The 27,389-nt window shown below is 37.5% G+C and overlaps 6 protein-coding genes across 6 annotated transcripts in view; 3 read left to right on the forward strand and 3 right to left on the reverse strand.

Moving 5' to 3' along the window:
* Positions 1-74: 74 nt before the first annotated feature.
* Positions 75-3,551, forward strand: CBG03197 (the record flags this gene model as incomplete). The annotated part of the gene is made up of 7 exons (XM_002631315.2): positions 75-221; positions 817-940; positions 991-1,662; positions 1,740-2,059; positions 2,106-2,361; positions 2,409-2,653; positions 3,285-3,551. The coding sequence occupies 7 exons, from the start codon at positions 75-77 to the stop codon at positions 3,549-3,551; spliced, it is 2,031 nt and encodes a 676-aa protein (XP_002631361.2).
* A 508-nt stretch (positions 3,552-4,059) lies between these two features.
* On the reverse strand, positions 4,060-6,534 carry CBG03195 (the record flags this gene model as incomplete). Its single annotated transcript, XM_045242236.1, has 7 exons — positions 4,060-4,197; positions 4,286-4,544; positions 4,632-4,727; positions 4,801-4,901; positions 4,948-5,379; positions 5,421-5,579; positions 6,478-6,534. The coding sequence occupies 7 exons, from the start codon at positions 6,532-6,534 to the stop codon at positions 4,060-4,062; spliced, it is 1,242 nt and encodes a 413-aa protein (XP_045092097.1).
* A 3,295-nt stretch (positions 6,535-9,829) lies between these two features.
* CBG25553 lies at positions 9,830-9,892 on the reverse strand (the record flags this gene model as incomplete). Its single annotated transcript, XM_045242237.1, has 1 exon — positions 9,830-9,892. The coding sequence occupies one exon, from the start codon at positions 9,890-9,892 to the stop codon at positions 9,830-9,832; it is 63 nt and encodes a 20-aa protein (XP_045098092.1).
* Positions 9,893-10,156: 264 nt separating this feature from the next.
* Positions 10,157-14,115, forward strand: CBG03194 (the record flags this gene model as incomplete). Its single annotated transcript, XM_045242238.1, has 15 exons — positions 10,157-10,201; positions 10,248-10,417; positions 10,447-10,653; positions 10,701-10,762; positions 10,858-10,923; positions 11,046-11,119; positions 11,172-11,278; positions 11,625-11,732; positions 11,776-11,900; positions 11,954-12,286; positions 12,335-12,708; positions 12,763-12,877; positions 12,910-13,205; positions 13,264-13,490; positions 13,542-14,115. The coding sequence occupies 15 exons, from the start codon at positions 10,157-10,159 to the stop codon at positions 14,113-14,115; spliced, it is 2,883 nt and encodes a 960-aa protein (XP_045092098.1).
* Positions 14,116-14,248: 133 nt separating this feature from the next.
* Positions 14,249-17,198, reverse strand: CBG03193 (the record flags this gene model as incomplete). The annotated part of the gene is made up of 6 exons (XM_045242239.1): positions 14,249-14,383; positions 14,434-14,524; positions 14,571-14,868; positions 16,071-16,206; positions 16,248-16,332; positions 17,089-17,198. The coding sequence occupies 6 exons, from the start codon at positions 17,196-17,198 to the stop codon at positions 14,249-14,251; spliced, it is 855 nt and encodes a 284-aa protein (XP_045092099.1).
* Positions 17,199-26,455: 9,257 nt separating this feature from the next.
* Positions 26,456-27,389, forward strand: part of CBG03190 — a gene marked incomplete at both ends in the record, with an annotated part of 2,158 nt that continues 1,224 nt past the window's right edge. The window contains 3 exons of the mRNA XM_002631310.2: positions 26,456-26,471; positions 26,515-26,600; positions 26,648-26,753. Of these exons, the coding sequence (XP_002631356.2) occupies positions 26,456-26,471; positions 26,515-26,600; positions 26,648-26,753 (208 nt within the window). The remainder of the gene's footprint in view (positions 26,472-26,514; positions 26,601-26,647; positions 26,754-27,389) is intronic.

The raw sequence follows: 27,389 nt of genomic DNA on the forward strand, positions 1-27,389 counted from the left end.
CTTTCTCTTGAAGATCCACCACGTACATTTCCAAAAACTTTCCTCATCCTAATAATTTACGACCTTTTTTACAGATGCATCTTGGGATATACCTCTTGCTCTTATCACCGGTTCTTGTCTCGGCCGGTCTAGAGGAGTACGATGAGCCGTTCATTTTACAATTTATCAATAGATCACAGACTCTTGATCTTAGTCCCAAATGCAAACAGAGTTTAGCATTGGTGAGTTTTTAAAAATAGTTTCTGTATAAAAAGATGATTCGGATTAGAGATCAGAAACCAGAAGTTTTTGGAAACTAACCGTAATACCTTTTTCAACACACATCCTCTGTCAAAACCAAAAAATTTGGTACTGTCCCAACGGCGTCCAATTTTGGTTAGTTTTAATTTTTTGACCAAAATTGGTCCTTGTTTGGACATGTGGGCCCGACCCAAATGTGGATGTGGTATCTTACAAAGGCAATTTTTACAGGTCCTTTGAGAATTTGCTGAAAATTTGTACAAAGGTATTTTCGACTAATCTAAAAATTATTTCAGAAATATCTAGCTCCCGTTCTCAATATGAATTAAATCATGGGCTCTGTGAGTGTTCTCAGTAATAAGTTTTGACAAAAAACGTGCATTTTTTGAGCTTTGAACCTCGTTTTCTAGGATGTTCTCAAACGCGAAACCCATTTTCGAACATTTTCCTCTCATCTGAAATATTTTCAAAACAATTTTTTCAACGCTGAAAATTTCAGCGAATTCTCAAAGGATCTTCTATAAACGTTCCCTTATTAGAAGTAAAAAAAATTAATTCTTAGAAATTTTTTTTCAGGTGTACGACTATTTGAACGATATCGAAACTCTGACCGACCAAAAAATCTGCTACTTTGAATCATTTGCAACCGGTCCAAACGATTTGTTCCTCTCGAGAGATCAAGATCGTTGGGTCTACAAAGGTATGTCCTTTTCTTTTTTTTGAACAAATAATCATAACCAACAATTTCAGGTTATGAATGTCTTTTATCTGCTGGAGAAACTGTCTACTCAAAATCTGAGCATCCGATGCATTATTGCTATACTCATGATGATGATAAAGATAAGCGAGTTCCAGCATTCTCAGTGTGTATCCCATCTCCATGTGCTGATGAAAATCAAAAACTTCTGGAAGAATGGAGAAGAATAACACATCCAGAAGCCACTGAACCCATTACTTTCACCGCTTGTACACGATCGAGACACGAGAAACAGTGGTTCGAACTTCCAGTCCCAATTGCTGATTTTGGATTTAATATGGGATTGGTTATGCTCGTTGTGATGGCAACAATCTTCCATAACATGAGAGGAGATGACGCGAAAACCTGGTCCGCCAGAATCCTTCTTGCTTTTTCTGCAAAGACAAATTTCAAAAAGCTAGTTGCTCTTCCAAAAGATCCACAGAGCTGTATCACTTGTCTTCTGGGACTTCGATTCGGTTCAATGGTCTGGACGCTGATCGGACATTCATTCATTTTCGTTCAAGCTTATATGGAGAATGTTGAAGATTTCAAATCGTCAATGGTCGATAATTTCTTGAATCAATGGATTACCAATTTTACACTTTCTGTTGATGTTTTCCTTACTCTTGGAGGAACTGTCCTTTCATACAGTTGGTTCAGAAAATGGCTGAAAAACACTTCAGGTAATTTTTGTGACTTTTAAAGAATTAAGTGTTTACTAGTCTGACATCATTTGAAAGTGCAATTTCATTTTTTGCAGAAGAAGAGCCAACATGGACTTCATGGGGATACTGGCTCCGATTCTATCGTCACAGAGTTGTCCGTCTTTACCCTGCCTATCTCTACACTCTTCTAGCAGTTACCCTCCGTATTTCTGTGACCCACTTCCATCCAATGTGGCCTCCAACTGATCCAGCCATTCAATGTCCAAAGTACTGGTGGCAAAATGTTTTGTTTGTTAACAGTATTTTGGATAATCAGTGTATGCCATGGACTTGGTACATTGGAACCGAGTTCATTTACTACTTACTGTCTCCAATCTTCCTTCTCTCATTGAGAAAAGCTCCAAAACTTGGATTCGTGAGTTTTCAGAAGTGATGGTCCTCACCTCGTTTCTAATTTTCAGATTCTTTGCTTTGTGGTTATCATGTTCTCAGCTGGTTTGAACGTGGAATCAATTGTTCGTAATAACTTCCCACCAACCCAATTTCTCTGGAAACAACCAGAAATTTTCAATCCAAACTTCATTCAACATCACTTGGAACTTTACATCAAGCCACAATACAGAATTGGTCCATACCTCATTGGAATTCTTCTCGGATACCAATTGGCTAGATACCAAAGAATTCCAGTCAAGCCACAACAAAGCAACAGATATATTAGTGAGTTGTGAATTTTTGAAATATCTTTCGAAACTTGAAATTTTCAGTCACCATGTGGTCCGTGGCTTTGATTGGAATCTTCTTCGGCCTCTACGGTCTGTATCCAGCCCTTCAAGGATGGGATTCGATTGCCTGGAGAGCCTATCACTTGCTTTACGGAGCACTTCATCGTAACATTTTCTCAATTGGTGTCGCTTTCTTGATCTATATCTGTCATACTGGAATTGGGGGTCCAGTCAACGTCTTCCTCTCTTCCAATTTCTTCCTGCCATTGGCCAACTTGAGTTTCTCGGTGAGTTTTCATAACTTTAGTTGATGAAAGATGAAGACAGAAGAAGTGTGTCTTGTTGTTAAAGATAAGAAATCATTTCCTTGTGTACAAAGATATTTAAAATGCTGTCTACATTTTTTGAAAGATGAAACAACAAGAACTTGAAACTTCCGAATTGGAAGAGTAAAGTTTTCAGATAGTTCGTCGGTTCTGAATGTTTGACGAATAAAAAAAATGTAACCTTGATTTTCTGAACAACTATTGGTCTAGTAAAATTATACTTAGCCAATAGTATATTTTGCAATTTTTGCAAGATATTATCAGAATTTGTACATGGGATTTTGGAGTTACCGTAAACCCTGTAATAGAACGGCTCCAACACAGTTAAGTTTGAGCTCAGTTTTCTCGATTCCTGTAAAAGATATCAAAGATGTGTCAACTAATAAAATATTGACGATATTCTGGTAAAGAATTTATAAGTTGAAAACTGTTTGATATATTTTACCGAAACCGAAATAAATTAACCCAAGTTAAAAGTTAGGGGGCCCTTCTAATACAGGTTTTACGGTAGCTATCAGGGGTTGCAACATCAAAATTTTTTTCAATGACTAGAATGAAAATTCAAAACCAAACAACAAATTTCAAATTTCAGGCCTACCTCTTCCATATGATCCCTGTTGTTTTGACCTACATGCTGGTTCCATTCCCAATCTACTTCAATACTCAAATTCCTCTCTTCATCCATTGCTTCGTTCAACTTCTCATCACTTACGTCTTCGCCATCATTTGCACAATGGTCAGTGAGCTTCCAGCTCTGAATATTGAAAGGCTACTGTTGTCTTCTCCACCAAAAACCACTCTGAAACCCATTCCACAAACGGATTCTGAACTTCAATTGAAGACATCTGAGAAGGCGTAATATTCCTCTTCTTCGGAAATCTCTATTTTCAAATCATTTCAAAAGAAACGGGACATTTGAGATATAGATTGGGGGATGACCGTTTCTTTGTTTTTCTCTCCGGTCCAACCCGCAAAACCCAATACGAGTAGTGACTCCTTTTTCAACATTTTTCACTTCATTCCGCCATTCACTTTTTCTTTTGTTAGCTCCTCTTTCATCTGCTTTACTTTTTTTTCTCTTCTAGACTCTGTAGTTCTGTTTTTTCTTCTTCTCTTGATGGTCTTTCAGTAATTGATTTCCCCCGGTCATCGGCTGTTCCACCTTCCTCGTTTCAATCTTTCTCCCATGTATATAGTTTTGTTTTGTTTCACAAAAATTTTAAAATTACTAAAAATAATAAAGATTTATAAAACAGTACATTCTATACACATCAAAGTATAAATTAATAGAAAGAGGGCTCATAACAGGACGATTCGGTTTTACTATCTGAAAATTAAAGGATTTGAGAAAAAGAGATTTAAAGAATTTAAAGTTTAGACCTTGTTTCATTGATAGACTTCGAGAGCAACTCAACGACATTTTCGATCTTGGTCTTGTTGGAATTGATTCCAAATGTTCCGATTCTCCAGATTTTACCAACTGTGGCACCCAGACCACCAGCGATCTGAAAGAACCCTACGATAGTTAGAACTTCATAAAAAACAAAATACAGTTCCGCAATTCATCCATGACAAGATTTTTTTAAAAATTACCTCAACTCCATTAATAAGCATTTTTCCAGCAACATCCTTCCAGTCAATTCTTTCTGGAACCTTGACTGTTGTCAAACATGGCAATCTCAACTTCTCATCCTCCACAAATGGCTCCAAGCCGTGATTCTTCAACGCAGCATACAATACTTGAGCATTATCCTTATGTCTCTGAACTGACTCATCAATTCCTTCCTTTGCAATCGCCGAAAGTGCAGCACGAAGAGCATAGACAGTGGAGATTGGAGCAGTATGATGATATCTGAAAAAAAAAACGTTGTTTTTGAGATGATGTCACTTTCAAAAAAATAGTATATCTAGTAGATGATCTTTTCCTCTCCCAACCAACCTTTTCAATTCTCCATCACAACCCCAATAGTTGCCCAATTCCAATGCGTCGAAGTAGAACGAGGCGACGCGTTGTTTTCGATTCCGGATTTTTTCGCTAAAAAGAAAAGAAACATAAGAAGAAACTATGTCTTGTGTCATTAATGGCTCGATCGGAGAATGAGATAGGCGCAAGACCTGGAGGAGCGTTGAGAACTTTCTGTGTTGCTGAATAGACGCAATCCACTTTCAGGGCATCTGCGTCGAATGGAGTTCCACCGAGCGAGGCGACCTAGAAATGAAATATTTTGAGAAGATGGGGAATTTAGACTACTTACAGTATCCACAAGGAACAATGCACCATGTTCTCTACAAGCGTCTCCGATGGTTTCCAATGGCTGAGCAACGCCAGTGGAACTGTCTCCTTGACAAACGAATACCAAATTCGGTTTGTATTCAGCGATGGCCTTCTGGATATCCTCAACAGGGACTGCTTTTCCGTGTGGAGCACTAATCTTCTTCACTTCGATTCCCATTCGGTTGGCCAGGTCAGCTGCCCTTTGGCCCCACAGTCCGATTTCAACAACTAAGAACTTGTCTCCTGGCTCCAGAAGATTAACCATAGCACACTCCATTCCGGAATGACCTGAAACTCCGAATAGTGATATAACCTTCTTTCTCCAATAATTACCAGTTCCGCTGACAGCAAAAGTGTACTTATTTTCCGTTTTGAAAATATATTGTAGACCAAGACGAACATCCCCCATAATCTGAAAGTTGTCATTTAATTCGATTTTCCTGTTGAGGTTACCTGCACAAACTCTGGATGCAAATGACCCAACAAGTTTTTAGATTGAGTTTCAGCAATCGAATCAGCCATATTTGAAGGCCCCGGTCCAAACAGTTGACGTGGTGGGACCACCATATCTTGGAGAAGAGCCTTTGGCGGAGCACGAGACGACATTGAGCACTGTAACAGCAAGAATAGGAGAATTTGGATCATTTTGATGACTGTTTGGACAATAAATTTGAGAGAACAAGGGTCTTATTGACGTGGATGCACCATGTGATATCCATCGATGTAACATGAATTTTGTTTCCGAAAACAAGGAAAGTTGAACTAATTATGTGTTCCTTAAAGAGTCAATTGTTTGGACACTGACATGGAAGTAATGCAAACGCGCTCTATGGACATTTTGGACAGAGGAGAGGCGCAGAGAAGACATATTAGTCAACGAGGGGGTTGCAGTGGTCAATGGCCATACATTCGAAGAATTACTTGAGAAAGTATAGGAAAATTAGATCTAGCAAGAGTTTGAATGCGCCTTTAAAATCGTTGAAAAAAAAAATTCACAGCAGGGCAAGGAGCCAAGAGCTACAAAACAACAATTTGAAACAAAGTGAACAACTAAAGTAATCTGAAAAAAATGGTCCCTGTGGATTTGTCATTTTTCGGGAGGTTTCTAATTGGAATCTGAAAAATTGGGGTTTAAAAATAGAACATAATGCTAAAAATAGAGCAAAAGTTTTTTGAGAACTTTCATTTAAGTTTTGATGGTCTGGAAAAATATTTAAAAGTTTTTGGGGGTTTTGGGATTTTTAAAATGTTTATAACTTGTTTCAAGAAATTTATCCTGAATTGAAAAATATCAGAAATTGGTATTAAACCCAAAACTTCAACATATATTGATCAAGTTAATCTATATAAATTTTACGACCCGAAAGAACAGTATAAAAAAGATAAAAGAGTGTGTACCATTTGGCTAATCAACAGTTTGAATGAGAGATTGTATATTTGATGTATGATGACAATCAAACTGTCCTGTTGATAGGCGGTTTGACTGATACATTGAACCAAATGAACTTACCGTTATTGCAATTCCAAAAATTGAAACTGAAGGTCTGAGAATCTTAGTTGAAATCATTTTAGCTGAGAATCACAAAATTGAGGAAAGTGAGGTAAAGGAAAAGAACTCGGAGTGTCGAAGAGGCGGTCGATCTGATTGTCTGTGACTCCACAAAGTGCATTGTCCCTCCCGAAGGGACATCCTATCACAATGTATAAATGACCAGTCGGTGGTGTAATTGATAACGAGGAGACACTCAGAGATCGGTCACTTTTTGAGTTCATTAATACAACTGGGAAAGGACACAAAAGCACGTGTTTGAATGGGAAAGTTCTGATTCTAAAAGTGGAAATGGCATCATTGGGAAAGATCAGAAAACAGTCTTTTGAAATTTAGGTCATCAAGATTGATAAGACTAAAATTTCAGATCACACGGAACTTTGCATACAGTGCGTTGCAGGTTCTTACGTCCATCCATGTTTAGTGTCATAACTTGAGAGCTGTTAGAGGTGTCGGTCTAATTTTTTGAAAATCGGATTCGGGACAACAAATTAAATCTAGTGGACAATTTTTGTAATGAACCCTTGAAAACTACCCGATTTATCTGGAAAAGTCTGAAAATATGCCTTTTGCAACCGTTGCAAGTTTATACGTCCACTCCAAAGATCAGTAGATCACGACCTCCAGCGAAGACGGAGGTCCCCAATTTTGATTCTGTACAGCTAGAATCACTATAAAAAGTTGTTTTCATTACGTGTTTCTCTTTCTTTGAGTTTGTATCATGTCATGGGATCTTTTGCCGACTGATGCTGGAAAAGCTTCAATCAGAGCAGTTGGAGCAGCTGGATGGACCAAAAGCTATCAGAAAGCAACTAAATCATTCACACTGTCATATCGACTATTCTCTCATACGAAAACTAACGAAAAAAACAGGATCAGCTCAAATCCTGCCCTCAAGATCCCAACCCTCTACCAGTACTGTCGTTTTAAGCTCTTTGGAGTCATGTAATGGTACCAACCAGAAGCTGAAACCTGAAGCCATCAAGTGGACGGGTTAGAGATGGCTCAAAGATAATCCAGGCATCAAGAGAGAAATCATGGTCCCAGCTTCGACACCTACCGACGATCACAAAGTACGTTGCCTCAACTTCTTTCAAAAGTGCATCGGATCCAACTGGGGGAAGGTGTTAAAGTTTAACATGATCTACCAAAATAACCTTAGCATGAATGATTTTCATCCTAAAAAAGTATCTGAAAAAATTATCACTGTTCATACCTCTAACGTTTTATTATTTGACAAATTTCGAGTATCTTTTATACGAACCGAGATAATTGCCCAATAAATAAAACAACAGATGGTGCGCCTTCAACCTAGTTCTTACTCGTTCGTCCTTAGTTTTTCATTTTTAATGGGTTACGTAAATCTACTTTCAATTTTTGAGTTTTCTTTTTAACTTTTCACACGTTATGCAATAAACCTTTAAATCAATCAATATTAGGTCACGCCATCTACCTCTCTCCACGTTGAAAAAAATCCACGTATTGAAAAAAAAAAACATTCCTTTGGGAAATCCCACTTTTTGAATTAGTTTGATAATTTTCACTAGCACTTTTTGACTGCCCTGAAGCTCCCTGCGTAAGCTGTTTATTGTTTCATTTGCTTTTTTCTTTCGATCGGTCGGATGCGAAAAAAGTTATAAAAGACCCTAAGGGTCGCCATGTTTGGTGGTTCATGGCTAGGTGAATTCATTTTCACTGAACGTCCCCCTTTTGCAAAAGACCAATCAAAGAAAAAAGAAACAAATGAACTAGACAATAAATAGCGATCGTATAGCTTTTTAGCAGTGAAAAAGAACTATTGAAAATTGGAAAACTGTCTCCCCGGAGACAGGGGTTTTGTGTTGGTGTTTTCCCCCAGTGAAAACCCATTTTCCCTTTCATGTACTGAGCCTCTACGTGGCGAAAGGGATCAACAGACGAAAGTCTGGCTAATCAGTACACTTTTGAAACTTGTCATTTTTCATAATTTTTGTTGATATGTTCAGGAATATCTTTATTTGAAATTTTTTTTTTTCAATAAATACTTTTTAAAAATCTTCCATTTGTATTGTATTGTATTGTATTTATTACGTAAAAAATATGTGGAAAAATAACAAGAAAAAATAATGAAAAAGAGAATAAATAGACAAAAAGGGACGTGGTGATATGAAATCGATATTTCTTAACCTAGACATGAATAATAGTGGATAATAACAAATCTTTTTCCGAACTTCTGACAACAGCAGGCGATCTAATTTTGAAATATGATGCATGATTTATATTAATTTATATTAATTTTTTGATTTATTTGATTTTTCTCTTTTCCAAGCCCGTTTCCAAGAAGAACGAATCAAAATTGGATACCTCCGTCTTCGCTGGAGGTCGTGATCTACTGATCTTTGGAGTGGACGTATGAACTTGCAACGGTTGCAAAAGGCATATTTTCAGACTTTTCCAGATGAATCGGGTAGTTTTCAAGGGTTTATTACAAAAATTGTCCACTAGATTTAATTTGTTGTCCCGAATCCGATTTTCAAAAAATTAGACCGATACCTCTAACAGCTCTCAAGTTATGACCCTAAACATGGGTGGACGTAAGAACCTGCAACGCACTGTATGAGCCATTTCGGATAAAAACATTAGAGAATAAATTTTATCATAATTGCTAGCGACGTCTCAGATTTATCAGCCTACTGAGAAATTTTCACTTACAAGGGAACCTTTTAAGTAGGTAAGATGATCGGCAAAAACCAACCCCACAGGATGAAAGAGAATGTTTGAAAACCTATAAAACCGTTTTCAAAGTCTGCTTACGACACCTCTGAAGTGGTGAAATTTCAATTTCAACCGCGGAGATATGCAAGACACATCCGGAAACCCCTCTCGACCGTCTATGCTAAATCTATTTTCAAAAAATGAGTTGGATTCAATTACAGGTCAACTCACACTTCATTTTTCCGTGTGGTGTCTCGTGGTCTTTGGAGCTCTCCGGTTTCAGTGTCTGTTTTTCGGGAACACTCTCTTTTGACTTCTTCTTCTTCTTCTTCTTCTTCATTTTCTTATCTTCCTCCCTCGCTTTTAACTCTTCTCACACTGGATCACAAGCCGTGCCCTTCGATCCCGATCACTGCCTTCTCTCTCGAAATGTCTTTACACACCGATTTTGCGTCTGCATCTCCCCAATCATATCCAATGTTTCGAGAGAGAGAGAGAGAGAGAGAGAGAGAGAGAGAGAGAGAGAGAGAGAGAGAGAGAGAGAGAGAGAGAGAGAGAGAGAGAGAGAGAGAGAGAGAGAGAGAGTTGCTCATCGTCGCTCGGGAGCCAGCTGCCTCTCCTATCTATCCATCCAACACATTCCAAGAGTTTGTATTATTGAGGCATCATGTTGTTTCTGCATTCTTTCCGGTCTCAATTCATCATGTTTCTATGAGATATCCCATCATTTGAAACCATTTCATATCAGTTTTTCTCAATATTTGCCAACACTCTTCAAAATGCCCCGCGCATCTTCTGGATGCAAGAAGGATCATGCGAAAAAAGGGCGGGACGCTGTTCAAACTGTTTACTCTTTCGTTTTATCTCTCTCACGAGTTGGCTCTCTTTGTCTCAAAAGTTCTTCATTGATTTTTTTTTCAGATCCCCACTTCCACTTAACATTTCAATGGTCGCCGCTGCCACCGAAATGGATGGGGAGTCTAGAATCAAAGTAACACTTTCAGTTTTTTTTGGTTAATATCTGAAATCTTTTCCAGCATGACCAAGGTCCAATTGATGCTGATGACGAAGATGAAGATACCAAAGAGCGCCCAGTTATGAAACTCGACTTTGAAAAATTATTCAAAATGGCAGAGGATCCAGATTTAAAGAACTTCTCCGATCACCTCTTGACCAAGCACTCATCAATTTGGAGTTGGTTTTTTCTGTGTAGCAAAACATATTCTCATTTTTCAGAGACGGTTCTGAAGTACAAAAATTAACTGCAATCCGAACGTTTCCGGATATTTTGGATACATCAGACGGAGAGAAATGTTTACTCAAAATGTTGCCAGCTATTCAAAAATGTCTGAAAGTTGAAAAATCGAATCTTGATCTGCATTGTGAAGCAGCAGTCGTCTATAAATCTATCATTCAAAATGAGGAATTAGTCAAGAAATTTCAGTGAGTTTTGTTATTCAAAAAAAGGTTTTAAGAGTGTCTTGTTTCAGAGGAATCGTTGATCTGCTTCTCGAGAACATTCTTCAGAATATTCAAAATCAAAAAGAGCATCGTAAGTATTTTTACTCTTAACTTTCACATTTGTTTCCATATATGTTCCACCCCTCCTATCTTCCTATCCTCTATCCCATTCCTAACCATTTCCAGATATTCACGAAAAGGAAAAAGTTATAATTAAAGCTGGCAGCTGCATCAACAATCAAATGCATCACTGTATGTGTAATGCCACTAATATTTCCTTCTGTTTCCTAAAATACTAACCAATTGTGTTCGTAACTTTTTTCATTTCTTTTTTATTGGTTTTTGAAATTCGAAAAACTTCTGAAATTTTTCAGTGAGTGCTGCTGCATGGTTGGAGACAATTGTTGAAGTTGCGGACAAACTGTCTTTGAGTTCCATCAAACAATTTGTGAGTATCTTGAGCTCACCTTTCTCAGGTTATCTACTTTTCTAATTTTTAGATCATTCCCGTTATCCAAACACAGGCAGAGCCAGTTCAAAGGGTACAAAGAAGAATAATTGCCACAAAAATTATTAATAGGCTGGCCATGTTTTTACCACCAAATGAGTGAGTTTACCATAATTCCTATAATAGAAGCCTACCATCAACTGTGAGCTCAATTATATCATTTCCTGGAAAAGATATGGAAACTTTGGCCACTGATAAATTGTTTATCATGATATCACCAATATTTTATCAGTTGACAACATTTTTGTATCTTTCACAGGAATACGATTTCAAAAAAATACTTGGGTTACACATTTCCCTAAATTTTGGGTACTGTTCACAACTCAAAATTTCCTTAAACAGAAAATGTTGTTGAAATTTTCTACTTCAGTATTTCAAAATATCATGGCTTAGCCAAAATTCTTCGGAAATGTTTCATGTTCCACCTTCAATATTCTTTTTTCAGAATTCGAAAAGACCTCTGCCCAATCGTTTCCACATTGTGCAAAGATGCCAATTCTAACGTGCGAGTGGCAGTTGCTCAACGACTTTTCGTCGTCGCGAACTCTTTAAAGTATGGAACTACCTCTAATAAAATCTTCGAGTTCATAATTCAGGAATTCTCATGACGTCGTTTCTTGCCTTCTTCAATCCTACGTTCATCTATTGAATGACGAAGAAATGAATGTTCGAGAAGCCGCAATGAATAGTTTGACAGATTCATTCTCTTTGTTCACAAGAGGTATTGTAATTGAATTTTTGAAATTTTTGATGATAACAATAAAAACATTTTAGATGCCAGAAAGCACACATTGTTCTCTGTTATCAAAAAGTTGACAGAAGAAGCGTTGGAGAAAAAGAACGAAGGGCTTCCAGTGATTTCCAACAATTTTGGAAAATGGTCATGGGAACTGAATGAGCTGTTGGATCAATTGGATAAATCTTGGGTCCTGAATACTTATTGCAAGATGGTTCAAATATCAGATGAATTATGTGAAGGACCTCAAAAAAATATTCGAAATGTATTGAAGAAAACTTGCTGCTACAACTATCCGTGTATGCTTACAATGTTCAAGAAACAAGTAGATAGACTACTCCCGTTTCTAGAAATGTTCTGCACTGATCATGGTTAGTCGTAATTTTACGATATTTTCAAGAAAAAAGAAAAATTTTCAGATGAAGAGGTTCGGATAAGTATAGCCGCTTCATACCATGAAATTCTAATCATGTTTCCGGACAAAGACGATCTGATTCCTCCATTCATTGAACTTCTTCACGGTGGATCTTCTGATGTCATTGCCAAAATCTCTCACAATCTATCGAAAATCCTGCCAATTCTGTATGAGAATGTGAAGGATAATCCAGGAAAAACAACAATCCAACAGCTGGATCGATTATTGATTGGATGCAATCAGATTCTAAGGACGTCTAGCTCCTGGAGAAGCCATGAGGCACTTTTGAAAAGCTTGAAAGCCTTGTCAGGATGTATAGAGGAAGAAACTATAGTTGACACTTTCGTTCCACTTTTGAAAAAGGAAGTTTTGAATGTGGTAAGTGTTCTTTTCAAACATGCAAATTTCAGAATTCATAATTTTCTATTCCAGCGAGCCATTCCATGTCGGATAGCAGCATGCGAGACTTTACTGATACTGATGAGGAGCATTTCTAAAGAAGAAACACGAAAAAATATTATCAAATTTTTCAATGATGGTACGCACTGTATAAAAAATCAGAATCACAGATATTTTCAGACCTATCCAATCACAATTGTTGCTACCGAAGGATGACTTACATTGATGTTGCTGAAATAGTTCTTTCTGTTTTCAGTAAACGTATATTCATTGAAAACTTCCTTGATGATACCCTCCGTCTAACTTCCGATCCAGTATCTAATATCAGAATTCGTGCTATCAAATTTCTTTCAAAAATCAAATCAAGATTACAACTTGCACAGGACGAAGAAGTCCTTTTGAAAATTGAAAACTCGGTGAAAGAACAATTAAAATCGACGGAACAGAATGGACCCACACGAGCTATTATCAATCAAGTAAGTTCTTGAAGACATGATGTTTCCGGTGGTGGAGTGAAAAAAGAAGAAATTGCAGGCAGCTGTCGAATTATCGAGATGTGAAACGTGTTCGGATGATTTGGATGAACAGAGAGTGAAAGAAGAAGAAGAGTTGTGGAGTAAGAAGAAAATAGAGAACAAAAAAGAATCAAAGATAAAGAAACCAAGTATAAGGACAAAGATAAGAACAAGAGACTCAAAAGCAGAAGAAGAGCAAGCAGAAGAAGAGGAAGAAGTGCTCGGAGAGTTCGTTAGATCATCCAGGTAAGATTTAAAAAAAAACGGAAAAAATCTGAAACATTGCATATTTTTCAGTCTCCGCCTTCCATCAACACCGATCCGAGCAACATCTCCATGGAGAACCGAAAGAAAAGCCATCGCTGTAGTCCGTCCACAGCCCGTCATCACTGTCAGGTCCCAATCACCATCTCCAATGTCCTACCGTAGTCCTAGTCCTGCGCCAAAAGAAGCCATCCGTCCTAGTCGATTACCATTAAGCTCTGCCGCAAAGGAAAGAGATAAACTGAGGAAAACGGCTACCGACGCACCACCTCCACCTGCAAGAAGTGCTCGAAGTGCATCCGTGGTTGCAAGTAGAAGATCAGATGCAATGACGTCTTCTACTTCTTCTCTCGAATCTTCGAATTCCACGTCTTCCCTGTCTTCCACAGCCCTACCATCTTCTGGATATGGCCTTCGACGATCTGCCACATCGAGCAGCTCATTCGCAGGATCTTCGTATACCTCGACGTCTTCTTATTCATTGATGAATGCTCGTTCATCGTCGAACATCCGTCGGCCTGGTTATGGATTATCTCATGTTTCCAGTTTAAGCACGTTTGAAAGAAAACCCTCTCAATTATCCTGCCGAGTCAGGAAACTTGATTAAAAATGCCTTCTGTTCTTGCTGTTGTTTGTTACTGATACGGGTCAATTTGTTCAGTTTGAAATACATTTTGTAAAAACAAAATTGTTATTAAAGTACTGATTGCAAACAAATAAACAATTCATTATAAAAAAATTCAAGAAAAAGAATGGATATCTCTAGGTTTCAGATGGAAATCTCTCGCTTCTCTCTGAACATCGGCTGCCACTCCACTTGTAGTTTTCATCAATCGTTTCAGATAATCCACATGTGACAGTTCGACGGATTTGATCTGAAAATAGGAAAGTGAGGACAGAATCTTCAAAAAGTTCCAAATTTCACCTCTTTACGTCTTGTGAATGATGCGACTGCAAATGTTACTAGTAGGGATCCAAAAATGACCAGACAACCGTAGTATTTGTAGATGACATGACTGCAATTTTTAATCCAATTTTATCATCTTTCCTTGAAAAACTTACACAACAGAGCGACTGGCAATATAAATGGATTCTCCGAAGAAGATTGGGACGAGCACACTGAGCCAACAGACGAATGACATAAAACCAGCACTGAGAGTGTGAAGATGAAGAAGAGCTGCACAATTGTAGACACTTCCAAAGTAGAATTCGAGGAAAAGAAGAATAAAAACAAAGGAGGCGATGAGCAGAAGAAGGAAAATGACGTAGCAATCGTAAACGATCAGTTCGGCGAAGGCACAGATCAGAATCAGAAGGCTGAATCCAAGTTCACATTTGTAGACGAATGCGGTTCGACGCCCTAGAACAGCATACAGTATGATCCATATATCAATTTGATGATAATTTTTAAAGATACAATTTTACGTATAATTCTGGTTGGAGCTGTGGAAGAGAAACACCAATGACCGTAGCCTAAGGTCCCACTGTTAAAACTAGAGTACCCTAAAAATATATCTATTTTTTGAATTCGTTTTCTCGATTTCACTGTTTTTCTTTGCCAGTTTTTCCAGAAAAGTCTGAATTTAAAAAATTGACCAAAGACACACGAAAATCGAGAAAATATATCCGGAAAATAAAAATATATTTAGGTTACGGTATTTGTCCTTGTGGGACCTTCGGTGTTTCTCTTCCATAGCTCCGATTTTTTGTAAACGTAATTTTAGAACACAGTTTCAAAAAAACTTACAAAATGGCATAAAAGAACTATTCAAATAGTCGATATTTCTCCGTTCGTGATCAGAAATCATTTTTGTTGAACTCATCGTGATAAAATTATGGAATTACTGAAGGAAATCTGAAAAACCTTCCTCAAAAATCGTTTCAGCTGGCTCTCTTCTGATTCGTCGTAACAACGATAACCTAATTTTTCACGCGACTGTATTAACATTTTATTTCCAGTTTCACGTTTTATGAGAAATGAGAAAATACCCGGAGCAAAAAATATAAAATCCTAAAATACCAAAAGTATCATGATTGAGAGAAATAGAAGAAAAAAAAACGAAGACGAGTGAGCAGAAGGGTTGCACAAATCACTTTGACACGAACAAACGCTAACATTCCTCATTGGACCAACTTTTCTAGAAAATTGATAATCAGGTTACTGTATAGCCAAGAAACAGATACTTACAATTCAGAACGTTCTTCTGAATACATTGGACATAGATGCTTGAATTTCGGGGTATTCACAGTAACCATAAGATTTGAAAGACAGTTTCGTAGGACCACTTTTTCTCCTAGAATTAAAATTTATCTTTAAAGGAGGCGAGACAGCAAAAACTTTGGGGGGGGGGGTGTTTGGGGGACGAAATCGCTGCGCGCTTATGTAGGCCATCGGTCGGCAGGCGCCTTCGCGCCCCTGTAGCTCAGCCGGTAGCGGCGCTGTACCCCTGAGCTGCCTGTCATGAGTTCAACTCCTCATGGGTTCTCTAGGCAAAATATCAGAAAAACTTTTTTTGGTGTCCGGCCCCCTTTAATAATACCCATTAAAAAAAAGTGTGATACCTGAATAATAAAAGTCCATCTTGACACATTTATCATTTGGATCACATATTGCAATAGGCGAGTTCAGAAACGACGGTTGAGTTGTTAGAGTGACGTCTGCACAACTAGAAGACACTTCCACGTGTCCGATTTTATTCTGAAAGAAACAATGGAAACGGAGAAGAAGAAAGGGGATACCTCCGTCAAGACATCAAACAACGCCGTCAGATTCTCGCGACTTTGTGGAGGAAACAGAGCGTCGTTTCGAGAAAGTACGTTTTGTCTGGAAAATTGAGTAGCAAATTTCTAAATTGGTTGGAAAAAGTTTTCACAACTTTGGGATTACACTTGACGAATTGTTTTGTGTAGGTTGGCGCATAATTACCCGTACTAAAGTATGAACTAGAATAAAACTGGATTAAGGTGGGCTCAAAAGTACTGGGCTCAAATTTGGAGTACAAAAATTCCAATAAATCATCAGTAAACTGATCAAGTTTCAAATAATTTTATCAATTTTGCGTTGAGTTATCGCTTGTCGATATTGCTTTATATCATCTAAACCACAATGGCGAGCAAGAAACATTACACCGTATCTTTGGACAATCGTAACAACATCTAGACTCGATAAACCGCTTTCAAAATTTCAGTAGCTTTGAATCAAACGTAAAATTATATATTTCTACCAATTTTCGTAATTCTCAGATGTTTATGTCTCAAGATATGCCCGCTTTTATCAGTCCGGGTAATTGTGCGCCACCCTGTAATTCGGTTATCCAAGGTTACCGTAAACGATCCAATAGAAGGCCACCCTATCCTTACGCTTTGAGCTCAATTATCTCAGTTGCTATAGGAGATATCAAAAATCTCCCAACTAATTAAATGTTGGTGAAATTACGATAAAAAAGTTTATCAGTTGACAAAGCTTTGATATCATTCACAGGAACCGAGATAACTGAGCTCGACGTATGTAAGAGTAAAGGGTGATGTTGTTTTAGAGTGTTTAATTATGGTAATCGGTGTGCTTGTTCAAAATGCTCACCTGTAATTCAGTGCAATACATGAATAACACGCCAACGAGTCAACGAAATCCAAAATTTCCAGCGCAAAAATCAGAAGAGTCGTACATCGTCGCGGATCTGAAATCGTCATCTCGCGGAATGAGTGAAATTGAAAAAGGATGGAGAATCTATATATTTCTCTTCTTCTTCTCGATTATTAATTGAGCCCACATTCTTCATCCACTGAGAGACTCAATTAGAGCTTCGGAAAGATGGGGAATATGAGTTTTGATTGAAGCAAATATTTAGGGAGATGTTTTGAATAATAAGAAAACGCACTATTTGTTCTTCGATGAAGACGCATCCATTCAGTCGCGGGGATTCTGGAAACAGGATGAAGACGTTGGGGGACGTTGGATAAGAAGAAGAAGAAGAAGGAGAAGACGTATGTGTCGTCTTCAAAATTGTCCGAAAAAAAAGTTGAGAAGAAACACAACGGGGCGAAAAAAGAAAAAGGAAATTGAATGGGCAGTGAGGAGCTGATTGAGTAAGTGGAAGACGAAAGAAGAAGACAGACTCACGTTGTCTTCGATTTGTTCTCATTAAACAAACAGAAACAAAGGAGAGACTTCTCGGAATGCTCCGCCCATTCAAAATATCTGGAAGAGAAACGAAGAAGTCGAGAGAGGGGGATGCCGTATCAATTTTCCTTTTTTTCGGTAGGGGAGACTCTCCTGCTACTCTACGAGTCAATAACATATACACAGAAATATCTGCACGGAAACGGGTATGACAAGTTGGAAAGAAGTGGTAGTAAGAAAATAAAAAGGAGAAGAAGAAGGCGAAAAAAAAGAAGTGCTAATTTTTTGAATTCAACTCGTTTGTTAGGTGAAAAAAAAACGAAAAATGTGTTGATCAAAATGACAAAGTCAATGATTGATGATACTGTTGGGAATATGAGAACGGATGGTAAAATGGAAAATTTTATGTTCATTGGTATTATCATATTTCCTCTAATAAAAGCTCACCGTCAACGTTGAGCTTAATTATCTCAATTCCCTTGCAAGATATGAAAAAGGGGTCAACTGATAAATTATTTGACCAAATATTTTATCCGTTGATCACTTTTTGATAATTTGGACAGGAACCGAGAAAAACTATCTCAAAGTTGAAAGGCAATTAGTTCGGAGGATATACCTGGGGGCATTGTGGTAAAAAGCAAATTAGTGGTGCAAAATACTCAATTTTAGAGTACAAAAGAACTGAAAAAGTCTAAACTTTATACCCCGAAATCGTGAATTTTGTAGTCCTAAGTCACTTCGTACCCCCTTGTACTTGGAATCGTTGTACTCTCCAAATTACGTGTCAATTTAAAAGTAGGAGTGTGGGCTCATTACCCTTCAATCCCAAACCGCAACAAGGGCCCTTCTAATACAGGTTTTACGGTATACATCATTTTGTTGTCAATGCAACGTTTGCCTGGAAAGATAATCAAGGTCAGAAATTAATTTAATAAGCTGGTATACATTTTATTAGAAATTTCTGAAACCGTCTCGAAAGTTATAAATTAGGAAGCATTTTGAAAAAATCAAACAGCAAGTGAACAAATCAGATTCTTGGGGAAAGTTCCAATACACCGAGACACTAAAAAGTCAGTGATTGTTTAGTTTGTAATCTCATAAAACTCCGGAAGTCGCAGAAAATTGTATTATTTTCAGACATCCAAAAGAAAATAAAACCAGCGGGTGGTCTTCCGTTTTTATGTTTTCAGTCAACAAAACGATTTATAGACGGTGTTCTGAATTCTTTGGAATGTCCAAGGTGATTTGAGGTAAAAAGTGAAAAATAGGAAAAGTAAAACTTGAAAAGAAGCTCATCTTTAGGCAACCTAACTTCACAAAAACACAAGATTTCCCATAATGATTTATTCACGGTTTCTGCACTTTCAAACTTGTTCTTAACCTCTTCTGACTTCTGCTAAAAATGCTGATATGACACATGATATGAGGTCTCAGAGAAGGATTGGACTAGGAGCAATAGAACGACACACTTAATGGAGTACTGGAAACCAAAAAAAAAGAAATTTTTCATGAATTTTTGCTCGGGAACTTACTTTTTGTGAAACTATGATGGTACTGCTTCATAGAAACAATAGAAAACAGTTTTTTGAAACGTCATGCGATCTCTTTTTTCTAAAACAACGGTTGTGAGAAACCTTTGCGTTGCTCAAAAAAAGAGCAACAGAACCCATGAATTATGCAGTTTTACGACGACGTTTCGGCTTATCTGCATTATTGTCTTACATTCGGGAATTGGCTGAGAAAGGCATCGAAAGAGCGAAGGAAATGGAGGAGACAAGCGAAAGATGCTCCGTTTTTTTTTTTGGGCAAACAACTTATTCCCGTCTTTGGGAATTGGGTGTCAGCTCAACTCTGAAACTTGATGGATCTGGAAACAAACGGAACGTTTTTGGAACCGGTTGGCAGCTAAGGGAATTAGGCTTTGAACTTCTGGAGTTGAAGCAAGAAAGAAGAATAGAAATGAACTTTGTAACAATTTGAAAACTTCTATCCTGTTAAATTTCATTGTATTAGAAAATGGACTACTGTGGTATCAGCAAATGGTCAATAATTTTTGTGAAGTATGGAATAATTTTTACCTAATATTATGCAGAAAATTGAGCAGCACCAGTTTCCTTCTTGAGAGTCTGATAATAATTGAGACTAGGGTTTTTACAGGTGTCTTCTCCACTTTTTAGTCCATTTTTAACATCAAATCATTTGAAAGGCTGAAAAAATAAGTCCAAAGTTTTGGACAAATTTAGGAAAACCACAGAGGTCATTTCTCCAACAATCAACCGAACTTCTACCGGAACTATGGCATACATCTAACTAGAGAATATTGTTACTGGGGTGTGGAATTTTCATATGGAACCTGTATCATTCCAAAGCTGAGATCACAGCATTTTCAAATCTGTATTTTGTTTTTGTTAAAGAGCTACCAGATTTGAGAAAATCAGTTTGGCTCGAAATTGAGTATTTTGAGCGTCGGTGAGTGCTGATATTCTCAAATCTGGTAGCTCTTCAGAAAAAACAAAATATACAGTAAAACATGTATTAGAAGTGCCGATTCTTCTATTTTCTTTAGCTCCTCGTGGGGGGGGGGGGGGCTTCTATTAGAGGGGCCCTTCTATTAAAGAGGTCCTCCTAATACAGGTTTTACGGTTCGTTTGAAAACGTCGTGATCTCAGTTTTCGATTAAAATTAATCTCATATCAAAGTCCCACCCTCCAGTTACAACCTTCCCTAGTAAGTAAATCACGAGCAGACACAGAACCTATACATCCAAGATCATTGCGGATCAAATGTTACCTTTTCGTCAGTTTATTCCAGAATATATCTATCGGGATATTTTTGCTTTTCCTGAATCATCCCAATTACTTTTTCTGGGATAGGTATTGCCGATTCTGCAAGATGCCAATTTTCTCAAATTTTACATGAAAAATATCGATTAACTCTCATAACAAACTGGTTATTAGCCATTTTTTGCAATGAACAATCACCAGTTTTCAAAATTTCTGTTTTTATTTTGAATTAGTGCGATTCTCTTCCGACTATGCCCATTACGAACAGCGGCATCAATCCTGATTTCATTCTAACCGATGAGATGAATAAAAACAGTTGGGCACATTCTATGTTTCTGAACTCTTAATCCCATAAAGTACTTTACCAGTATATGTAGTTGTTAGCTGAACTTTTCCTTAAATGTCTAAAGTTTTCGCATGAAACGAAGGTAGTTATCATGCAAACTTTGAGATTTCCCAACATCTCAAAATGTACTTTCGGACCCTTTTTCGATGTTGATGCTTAATTGAAAGTTGCAAAAAGGGTATCCAATTATCTCGTAATTACCAGATACTCAAATTCCGAATAAACTTTTTTCGCCCTTCGTTTCCTTCTCGAATGTTCCGTCCGTCTGCTCGAGTATGTGTCGCTGGACGTGTCGACAGCGCCGTTTCGCACTTGATCATTTATTCATAATCGTGCCTTCTAATATATCTATCCTGCCTCTAAAACTTCTTTTCTCTTACCCACTCATACATTTCTTAAACGATATACACATCTGCTCACTCTCTTTCCTCCTTTCCATCTGTTTTCTAAAACAACACCCTCATTCCATATCTCCTCTTCTTCTGGCAACCACCACTACCATTTGATAGATTCCCTGTTTCTTGAAAAAGGCGGCAACATAAGATTTAGTTGGTTTGTGACAAACTGATTTGCGATTTTCAAGGGAGGGGATGAGAGAGGAGATGGTCACTGGGGAATTTCCGGAATTTCGGAAAGATGTCGTTTACGCACGAAACCACTTGGCTCCCTTCTCTGTGTGGGCATCGTTCGGCACGAGAAAGTGGAATCAATTAAGTACTTCTTTTTGGGGAGGAGCCATACGAGAGACCGCTCTCATTTTTCATGCCCGTCTGTCAAGAATCAGTCCACTGGTACGCTCCAAATATCTGTGTAATAGTTCCTTGATTCCTAAAATCTTTCGGTTTCAAAATTTCTCTACTGTAAATGGTATGAACTTCATAATGTCTTAAAGGTGGGGGGACAGGAGATTTTACGGGGGATTTTCGGGGCCAGAGTATGTATTCTACCGTGACGGTGTACAACGCTTAATGTCACTCTGCGTACAGCTGTCGTCCGCGCCTTTATGTATGCAATCTGGTGGCCGCTTTTTTTCCCTCGTAGCTCAGTCGGTAGCGGCGCCACACCCTCAATCCTCACCCCCACAAGTTCAACTCCACGAGGGGGGGGTATAAAAACGGAATTTCGAGAAATTTATTTTTTTCATGCCCCCCCCCACCTTTAAAGGAGGAGGGCAGGAGATTTTACGGAGTTTTTTTTTGAAGTTACGGTATGCATTCTGGCCTGACGGTGTACAATGCTTACAGTGTTCATTCTGCGTACAGCTATCGTACTTGCTTTTAAGTATGCTATCGGCCTTTAACAGAAGAGCTTCCTAACTTTAAAACTTGAGCAACTTTTTCTCGGTTCCTGTCAAAGATATCGAAAAGTTGTCGACTGATAAATTGTTTATAATAATATATCAGAAGTTTTTAGTCAGTGACTCATTTTTGATACCTTGCATAGAAACTGAGATAATTGAGTCCCGGACTTGACAGAGTGGGGGCCCTTATATTACAAGTTTTACGGTGCCTTCACTCAATCTAGTTCGATACCAGAAGTCACATTCAGTAGAAGACTTGTTCCCTACATGTCCTTGTTGCAGTGTCACATTTCAAAGTAAGAATGAGCCCAATCCAATGATGTTGAGAAATTTGATTCTTCGATCTTCTTTTTGATTCGTTTCCGAGCTTGTAAGTGCCCGAATTCGTGTTAAAAATAAATTCTCCATGAATTAACACATTTGAGTTTGGAGTCCTACTGTACTTTTATAAAATACAAAAGTGTAAGTTGTGTAAAATTATGTGGTGAATTATAAGGCCACCTCCTATAAACATACTTGTCACGAGCCGGACCCTTTCGGCCCAGGTCAAATTCCTAAATTTCAAAATCCTGATTTTTTAAAAAATTTTTTGAAGTTTTTAGGAAATTTTCGAAAAAAATGCAAAATTTCGGTACTTTTGTAAGAACGAAATATCTCTTGCTGACTTTTTGAACAATTTTTTGGACAAGTATGCCTATAATTTTTAAGAGAAAGTTTGTTGTTTAGAGAAGTTTCAGAGAAAGTGTAGTCATAACCAATTACCAGTCTCTTCAGAGGTGAGAAAAAATAGCTGAAAATAGTCTAAGATGTGTTACTTTCTTTCTATTTGTGTGTGTGTGGCTCCCCCCATACCGCAATCTCCCTTCGTTTTTCACTGAAGACTTCTCTCACATTTCACAAGTGGGCCAAAATAGAGAAGACGAAAAATGTTGTGTGTCAGACTTCTTTCCTTTTCAAAGAATAAATAGGGAAGAAAAAAGCGAACTTACTCTCCCTGTCAGTTTTCTACCTCCGTATCTCAAATCTCAATCTTCTTTTAATGCCAATCGAATCAGAGAAGGAGTCACTTTTTATGGGTTTCTTTGGGAGTGTTCTCCCGGGGATTTCGCGATTCTTTCCCCTTATTTATTTGAGCTCTTCTTCTTCTATTCTTCTCTAATCGAATGGAGAAGTGAAGAGCCCCCATAAAATCCTACTTTTCCGGGCTCAAAAGGTCATCTGCTCTCGTATTCCTACTCCTGGAGTCTCTCAACCCCACCTGTCCATCATTCATGTCTCATGTTCTAATTGATACATTTCTCAAGATCTTGGTCCATGTCACATTGACATGTCTCTGTTCTTTTTCTGCTGCTCCCTATTTTTTGGTTCTGGCTCCACTACTATTATTATCCAAATTGAGGTCTATATCTCTGGTCCATCACGGTCTCCATTCTTGGAAAATAGAAAATTTCAACAAAATTTTGGACCGACAATAGAAGTGTGCACCAACTGATGTCAAAAGTACACCCCTTTTTCGGGCTTCCATCCTTTTCCAAACTTTTTTAATTAGAAATTTTTGTGCCATTTTCTCTCCGATTCTCTTGATTCTCAGTGCCTTCTTCTCCTCCGCCTCCCACCACCAAAACTTGCTCTTCTTATTTTCATTTTCATTGGCATTTCTTTTTTTCAATTTGATGAGATTGTATTGAAAGAGAGACAAAAACTGAGGGTGTTATATATGTTTCTGTCCCTCCACCCGTCGCCAACTGGCTCATGTTGTTGCAGATGAGCACATATGCACCACAAAACTCAATCAAAAATACGCGAAGACGTCCCCATCCGTTAGATGGCGACGACAACGAAAAAGACGACTCGTTTCGATTATAATAGGGGTCCGAAGGGCGGGGATTTTTCGTCTGTTTTCGAGATAAAAAGATGGGAAATAGGAAGAGGAAAACGAAGAGTTGTAAAGATATTCACAAATCGGGTATATAACCTTATTTGTAGTTTTGGAAGATTTGTTCAATTGTTATTTATTTATTTATTTATTTATTTATTTATTTCAACGAAGGGGAGAAAACCACTAACACGTGAAATGTCTATGAAACTAGGAGATATAACAGGGACATACATTTGTATTAAATGGGAGATGGAGGAAAAACCGAGTTAGTAATTAGTTGAATTCAAGACAAGAAAATGTTTTAGATCACAGGATAATAGTCGATTTTTGAAAGCCGCTGACGAGGGCTTCACCGGAAACACTTTGACGGGTAAAGAGTTTCAGTCTTCGGTTTTTTATTGTGAAATTCGGTAATTTTTGTGTGTTCTGCTGGATGAGATCTACAGCACCGGACAATAATATTTTTGGCCCGTTTTTGTACTGAAAACGTGACAAACAGGTGTCTTTCAGAAAACAGCAAATATCTTAAAAACTTGGAATTTTCAAAAAAACTCTGTGAATGTCAATTTTTCAATCGAGGACTGTTTTGCACCCTCCGAAATATCAAAGAGATACTCTGCTTGAAAATGAAACATTCCCAAATTTATTAAGTCTGTTCAGTTGTCCAAACAATGCTTCCAAAGTTGACGATCATTGAAATAAACAAATATTTGTTGTTCTAACCTATATCCAATTTTTAGACTTTTTCGCTATTTGTCTTTTCGATCTGCTCATATGACTTTCTCTATTAAAAAAATCTTAAACAAATTTGATTATTTCAATGCATAAAAAGTGATACCAGTACTTTCTCTAATAGAAGCCCACCCAAACAGTCTACTTTGAGCTCAATCATCTCGATAATATCCTTCACAGAAATCGAGATAATTTAATTCCAAGGTGACTGTTTGGGTGGGCTTCTATTATAGGCAATACAGTATTTATAATACAATAAAGTTTCCATGGTTTGAAATTACCATGAATACCGTAAACACTCTAATAGAACGCCAGGCTAGATGTCAATTTTGAGCCAACATGTCCTGATTCCTGTTAAAGATATCAAAAAGTGGTTGATTGATAAAATGTTGCTGATATTAAGAGTAAGATTTTGTCAGTTGATCACTTTTAGATATCTTTCACAGGAACTGAAATATAAGGGCTCAAACTTGGCGGGTTGGGTAGCGTTCTATTAGAGTGCGTACGGTATTTATCATAAGACTGATTCTGAATCTAAAATATCTCAAAATTTGCTACACTTTATTCAAAGTTGTATAATATATTCAAAATTCTGCTAATTTAATAAGTGTTTTTAACTTTGTGGAAGTTTTCAATAAATCAATAAACCCACAATTTAATTATCCGAACTATGTAAAAACTTCTGATCATAGATAACAGCTGGGTCTGATTATAAAATCGTTCTCTAAAATGATATTTTTGATACGTTTCGAATTTTTGCATCCTCGATCATTGTGTACAGTTAGAGTCAGTTTTCTTTTAATTTTCTTACTATTCAATAGAAAATTATCTATTCAAGCTGTAGCCGTCTATTCATTTTTTAAAAACTACCTTCTTTCAGCCAGCATATATAATTCTACGGTTTAAGAAAAAATAGGAAAAAAACTTCAGTCTGCCACTTTACTTCTTTTCATCATTGTGAATTTTAAATTCTGAACGTCTTCTCTTCTATTTGTGAGTTCACTCATCAGCTTGCTAATTTCTGTTTTTTTTCTGCCCTCCTCTTCTTCCAACTTTGTATTTCACAATGAGATTTTTCGCAATATGATATCCTGTTGGACACCAAAAAGTACATGTCTCCAATTCTCTCCTTCTCGACACACTCGAAACTTCCGAAAATCTCTCAGATTTCACCCACGACCTTCTACTTCTTCTTTCTCGCAGTCTTCTTCTCTTCCCTTTTAGTCCAATACCAAACCAGGAGAGCATTTTTAATTAGGAGTGCTCGCTCGTCCCGTGCTCTTTTCTTCAGAGTCCCATCCGGAGCTTTGGCCTTGTTTGTTTTTCTTTTTTCTCGATAATATAGTTCCGAACTCAATTTTAGTAGTCAGGAAGCGAAAGACGACGCAATATTTATTGCTCCTTTCCCGCTCCGTGCTACTTGTGTTTTTTTCTTGAAAAGATATCCTCCCAACACATTTTTAACCCTCCCCACATCGTTGTCTACTAGTGTGTTTTTATGAACAAGTACCTCATTAAATTTCATGTTCGAAGAACAAAATGAGATCACAAATCCTCTGTTTGCCACGTCATCATCCTTCTCGGATAGCTCCGCCCTTTTTCTTCCGTTATTCTAGAAGCTCTTTCTATACAGATGTCCCCATAATTACCTTCGTCAGCACATTCTCATCATCACCTTTTCCTGTTTTCTTTTCTCACATTTTCCTATCTTTTTACACTTTTTTCCAGATCGTTCTTCATCTTCTTCACGACTTCATTCCACTAGCCACAGATTTCAATGTGCTCTCATGAGCCGGAAGAATGGTAAGTCGATTTCAAAGTCTAATTTTGGCAATCGAAGTTTCAGGCTTCACCGTGGTGTACATGTTCATATTGTTCTCAATATTACGAGTGACGTGTGAAGAGTTTGAGCTTGAAAATACAGAAGCATTGGTGAGAACGTTAACATGAAGAAAATAAAGAATCAAAATAATTTTTAGGTTGAATGTGTTCAATGTGTGCAGTTATGGCGATCGGCATCAGCGAAAGAAGGGAAAGTTTGTACGAGTGGAGCATCGACGTGTCGAGGGAATGCTTGTTTTATGAGTGAGTTTTTATGTGATCAAAAATAGTAAAATTGTATGAATGCGGGAAATAGTTTCAAACAGTTTTTTTCTTGTGAAGCCTAATGGCTTTTAAAAAAGCTCTGACAGCAGCCCAACCTTCATGTGCTCTTTGAGCTCAATTATCTCGGTTCCTTCAAAAGATATCAGAAAGTGGTCAACTGATGAAATTTTACTGATGTTACTAAAAACATTTGATCACTATAACAAATTTGCTATCTCTTGAAGGAACCGAGATAATTGAACTCAAAGTGCATGTACAGTACCGGTCAATGAGATCTACAAAAACATCTTGTTCAGTAGAATTTGGCTATTTTCAGGAGTCTGGAGCTCGGCTGTCAAATGTCGGATCAGTTTGAAAATTTCGGAGGTTATAAAACAGACCTAGATTGGAATCATTGCATTGACAAAATTTTTTGAAATTTTCTAGTTTTTCAGTTATTTCCTGATTTCTGAAGGACACCTGATTTTTTTTTAGTTTTCAGTACAAAACAGGAAAAATAGGGATGTCCTTCAGAAATCGGCAGATAGCTGAAAAACTAGGAAAATTCAAAAAGTTCTGTGAATGTAATGTTTTCAATCTGGGTTAGTTTTATAACCTCCGAAGTTTTTTGATGTG

This window comes from Caenorhabditis briggsae, assembly GCF_000004555.2.
Source record: "Caenorhabditis briggsae complete genome, chrII, whole genome shotgun sequence".
NCBI classification, from domain to species: domain Eukaryota; kingdom Metazoa; phylum Nematoda; class Chromadorea; order Rhabditida; family Rhabditidae; genus Caenorhabditis; species Caenorhabditis briggsae.